This window comes from Morone saxatilis, unplaced genomic scaffold (assembly GCF_004916995.1).
Source record: "Morone saxatilis isolate NCDOM2014 unplaced genomic scaffold, NCSU_SB_2.0 Contig21, whole genome shotgun sequence".
NCBI lineage: Eukaryota > Metazoa > Chordata > Actinopteri > Moronidae > Morone > Morone saxatilis.
The window spans coordinates 13252953-13258494 of NW_023339774.1; the positions used below are offsets into that span (position 1 = coordinate 13252953).

At 38.4% G+C, this 5542-nt stretch overlaps 1 protein-coding gene across 1 annotated transcript in view; it reads right to left on the reverse strand.

The window, feature by feature from the left end:
* ass1 (argininosuccinate synthase 1) overlaps positions 1-5542 on the reverse strand; it is a gene marked incomplete at its 5' end in the record, with an annotated part of 25125 nt that overhangs the window by 17808 nt on the left and 1775 nt on the right. The window contains 4 exon segments of the mRNA XM_035668483.1: positions 990-1020; positions 1127-1197; positions 2284-2358; positions 2457-2513. Of these exon segments, the coding sequence (XP_035524376.1) occupies positions 990-1020; positions 1127-1197; positions 2284-2358; positions 2457-2513 (234 nt within the window).

Sequence of the window (5542 nt, forward strand, 5' to 3'; positions counted from 1 at the left end):
GACACCCCGTCCATTGGAGACTCATCTGTCTGGCGCGCTGTCTTTGTACTTTACTGTTACTGGTGACATTTTGGTGTCACGGTGTCACGATGAAATGGCTCCCCTCCCACGTCGCAGCCCGCGGCGGCGCAACTAGTGGAACAATGAGGTCCCGAGGAGTTGGGGCTGAAACTCAGGAGGCCCCAGCTGGGCGCAACGCCCTAACCCTTCCCCCTCCCCGGCTCCCATGAAATCGGGAATTAGTCGAAGCGTTGCTGACGACAAGTCAGTGTCTGTGTGTCCCAGGCTCTTCCCAGGGCCTGGCGAGGACCCGGGGTGAGGAGAGACAGAGACACAGACACAGCGACCAAGGGATGGAAGCTTTGGGGGTCACTGGGGGCAACCTGTATGTACTGCTTTGACCTCTGACCCCAGCAGAGATCAAACTCTGTCTCACCCATGGCACTGTGGGAGAGTGAGTGGTGTTTGTCTCTGGTAGGGCTGGCATGGGTCAGCTGAAGGGACAGTAGCTTCACTGCTGTGTTATTTTTACAGTCACAAGATCTAGTTCTGTGTCAGTTGATAAATTCTGTGTCATTTTGTCTCTATTGGGTCTATTCATTTTAGCACTAGATGACACGATGATGAATTAGTGATACAAAACATGTGAAGAACAGGTACTGATCTGAAGATGACATCGACTGTCCAGATGTTTTTCTAGAATTCAAGACGTTTTATCTAAAACTCTACAGGTGTAAACTTTCTTTTCACCTGCACAAATGATGCAACTGTCTCCAGTTGAGTTTTACAGGTTCTTGAACAATGGTGTGAGTGATTAAGATTATAAATAAACTAATTTGATTTAAGTCAGTGAACCTGAGACTGACACATTTATGTTAATGAAAGAAATGTCTTTGCACATACACTGGACAGTAATATATCATACCGGTTTAGTATTGATTAACTTTTAACTGCAAACACATGGCACACAAACTTGGAACTGGTCTTACCTTAGGATTCTCCAGGATGCCAGACTCATAGCTGTAATGAAACATAATTTAGGAAAATTACAATCCATTTAACTCTGCCTGAAAAAATAAGACTGAAACAAGGGCTAAAGAAGGTGTATCACATTAGTCTTACACACCTTATATGCATGAGGTTGGCATCCATGCTCCAGGGGGCCCGAGGAGTGACTGGCACAGGGATGCCATGTTTCTACAGTTTGACAGAGAAAGTTGTTTTGTTACATACTGTTCACCTGTAAGCACCTGAATGTTACAGTAGAGACTTTAAAATCAGAGCTATACTTGGCTGTCGAGAAAGTTCTGAATACAAGGAACCGAGTAAACTATTTCCTGTGGCTGGTTTTTGGCATGCTGTGTAACCAAATCTGTTTCCCCACAATGCTTTTGTCTATAAGAGTCTGCAGTGAAAAGAACAAAAACAATCAACAAAAGAACGATATTTTCAGTGTGTTCAAAGGAAAAGTCAGCCATTCAGTGTCAAGATTGCATGATTTCACAAGTACTCCACAAGCCAGCAAGAGAGTGGTGTTGACTAAAACATCACCACCCTCTAGTGGGGAAAACTGGTCTAAACCACTATTCAGTGGGACCATACAAACAACAAGTAGTCTCAGTAATGTAAATGAATGGTTAACTTAACTTTAAATGTAATCACGCAATTAAAATAAAACAGGTATAGAGTAGGGATGAAATAATAAATTATTCTCTACAGGCATCCACTGTATATTCAATACCCAGTGAAGGGATTTCATTTTTTGTTTAAAACCTGTTGAGCTTTTGTCAAGACAGATAATAGAAAGGTTTATTGATCCCTAGGAGGAGAAATTGGGTGTTATAGCACGACAAGAGACAGACCAGATACAGATACAAAAAGGATTAAAACAGGGAGAGTGCTACCATAATATTAAAGCTATATGCAGATATATACAGAAGTACAGGAGAGAAAATCAGTGAGTATAATATATATATATATATATATATATAAAAATATAAATAAATAAATAACTTTTTCAGGCCAAAATTTCACATTTCATACTTTTGACAAATTCTACATAACTATTAAATAAATGGAGTCTGGACTGTTAATAAGTAAGTAATTTTAAAGACATTACTTTGTGCTCTGGTAACTTCTGATGGGAAAATGACCAAATGGTGAATCAGTAATTAAAAATTATTGATATCAATAATGAAAGCAATCTTTAGTTGGCAGCCCTAGACGTCACCAAACTGACCTACACATTTTTTGATTTTGACATTAGCAGACTGACTGAGTTACCTGAGCATATTCCATCAGGTCGATTCTCCCTCTGAAACGGTTGTAGAACTCAGGGATCCTCCACGGTGCAATGATCTGAACAGCACAAACAGAGGGAGAGTCGAATCATTTCAACAGATGTTGTGTCAAACAGTACGAGGCATAACCTCCGTAAGGTGAAACAGCAAACTTACCTTAACTTCAGGGTAGAGGGCGTAGCATGTGAGCTCAAAACGTATCTGGTCGTTGCCCTGAAAAACACAAACACAAGGGTTGAGCTCTATGTACCGCATGTGAGGAGTGTCAATGTCAACAATCATTTTCATTTTTTTTTTTATTAATCCGTGGATTATTTCCATGATTAATCAATAATCTTCTGATCAATAAAATGCCCCTTGCCATAACCGAAAAGCCCAAGTTGAGATATTCGAATAGCTAACAGATTAAAACCCAAAGATTTTCAATTTACTATCACAGAAAAACTAAGTTTTTGAACTGTGAAACTGTAACTGTGAAAATAATTGACTAAATTGCCACATTAACTAAAATTGGGCTTTTAGCTTAAAATAATTACTCATTACTTCTCTGTTGATTGACTAATCAATTAATTGCCTATGTCTGGTGACATATGGCAGGATAATATCCGGCTTGAGTTTTCTTTCTTATATTTTTATGTACAATGCAGAAATACAAAAATAAAGAGGGGAATGAGTTGCACTGTCTTAACCAACCCAAACAAAAACACTGTCAAAAATGTTCAGACACAGCCTGAACTGTTACAAGGTATTACTTGTATTGTAACTTTATGATGCGGTATATGTCTCCATCTACAGGCAAAATATGGACACTGCATTTCAACTGATGATTCAATTGATTAAATATGAAGTGGAAATAATATAAGAACAAAAACAGGAATAAAAGGTATTTAATGGCATTCTACTACTTTCAATTAAATTATAAATATTATTCTACTTTATACTTTCTATTCAAATAAATGAATTCACATAAAAATAAAAATAAATGAATAAAAAAAAATTAAAAGATTTGGAGTTCTGTAGGACAAACATGAAGTCGCGAGTTGGATGAAAGGTAAACTTGATATTGATAATTAACGAATGTTCAGGATCAGTGATGGAGAAAGGTGTGCAACAAAACCTGTTAAGTTGCATTTCGAATGAGAAATTCTGCCTGACAAAGTATTCTTGGATCATATCAGTTACCCAGTAAGGCCTTTTGTTACCAAACCCAGTCAGTGCAAACGGTGTTAGAAATTTGCTTGTGTGTAGACATAATCTTAGAATGTGGTAAATATGAAGATGAGTGGAAGAAACTGTGAAAAAGATCCCCAGTGTGGGGGGAAGGCAGGAAGCATGGCAAGGAGACTATTCAAAGGGAGACAAAAAAAAAGGGAGGAAGTCATAAAGATCAGGACAAAGAAAAGGCCTAAGCCATGAGGAAGCAGCTAGGAAAGAAAAGATTCAAAAAGTAAGGGAGAACAGGTAGGAACCATGCTGAATAAGGACAGGGTGATTAACTGTGTGGAAAGGAAATTTGACATAATAGAAATAGTTTTTGATGCTGTGAGAAGATTTGTGGATATGGTAGGAATTACTGGAGAAGAAGTGCAATTGCCTTTAAGCCCCCTCAGAGCCTAGATTGAGTAGGCTAGATTTATTGGACAATGGGATTAAGGTGGGCTTTATTTATATTTAAAGTCAGATTAGATAGCCAAATTGAGTGTCATTTTCAATCCAGTAGAAGGCAGTATTGCAACATTATTCAGCAGCCAAAAAAACGTGAAAGAGAGGTAATTAAGTAAATGTTTGAGATATCAGGGCAATTCTCCCATATAGGCCCAGCATTTATCCTGGGATGATTTCTGTTAAGTGTTTGACTACTTGTCAGGGTTGAAGGTTCACACAGACGCAACAGAGTAAGGCTCAATAAGAGGAGAGAAGAGGAACCGTGACAGCATCTTGTAGCAATATGACAAGACACACACTGGCCCAACTAACCCAATTTGTTTCCGCTTACTATACATCAGCATGTCATCTCCTTCCTCCCTCATGTCCTCAGAGACTGGATGGTATCAATTAGTAACATCATTATTGTTAACTGAGATAGATGTAAATACACTATTGAGCCTGTGCATGTCTGCCCAGTCCTTGTAGATACCAATGCATCACATTTATTGAACATAGAATGATAAATTAAGCTTCAATCTGTGTAATGTCGAAGTTCAGCATGTTCCTCCATTTGTTGTTCAGTACCCTTGCCTTTGGGATGCCGATGGATAATTGCTTCATCAACCAAGAAACCGCTGTTTCATGTCATGATGCCAGACCACAATCAGTCAACTCGCGAGGCTAATATTCACATTTTTCACTCACTCTCACCTATCAGAAAAACATTTGGCAAAGACATATTTGTATTTTGAATGCAGTGACTCATTTCATTTAGCTCATGATTCAGTGCAGTGCGAGGACAGGTGCAAGAAATAGAGAAAACACCTGTTTCAGATTCACAGGAAATGTTTTCTTTCAGTAAACCGATGACTAAAGAGAAGAAAATTACAGTTTCTTAATGAGGGAGGACAGAAATGACTCTAGTGAGGGTAGATTTTTGACTTACCGTTTGTAAAAAAGGTTAATGTTCAACTCTGCAAACACAGACTACATGCTAATGTCCAGACTACGGACAGTGACCTCGTCATGGTTAACATTCAGAACTAAAGCACTAAAGAACCAGCATCTCAAACCAAAACACAATCAGCCATCCCCCTTTGTGAAAAGTGGTCCCTGAACACACAACAAGACAACTGGGCAAGCAAAAGGATGTATAACTTTGCTATCAGTTTGCTGGCTGGAATATTGATTTTTACAGCGGAGTGGTATTTTTAGTTAGTAGTTATTATTATTATTATTAGTAACGTATTCAGCTTTGGTAAGGAGCGATTTCTTTGATCTGCCAAGTGACCTAAATCATGTAACATGTAATGTAATAATTATTATCTTGCAAGTTATCCTGCTGACTTTAGCTACCTAAAACATCAACTAAAACATGCTACAGGTAGCCTTGATTTGCATTCTCTCATGGACGCATGGCCGGCACGTATAGTGTTATTAACAATAACATTACCATCATATCATCAGTACTATTACCACCATCTATGCAACTACAACAGCTTAGCACCTTATCTACCTATTTATCTTTCTTATCTTTTGTACCTCACCATTTTATTCTATTTAAATGTACCTGGCTGCTATGACGACCAAATTTC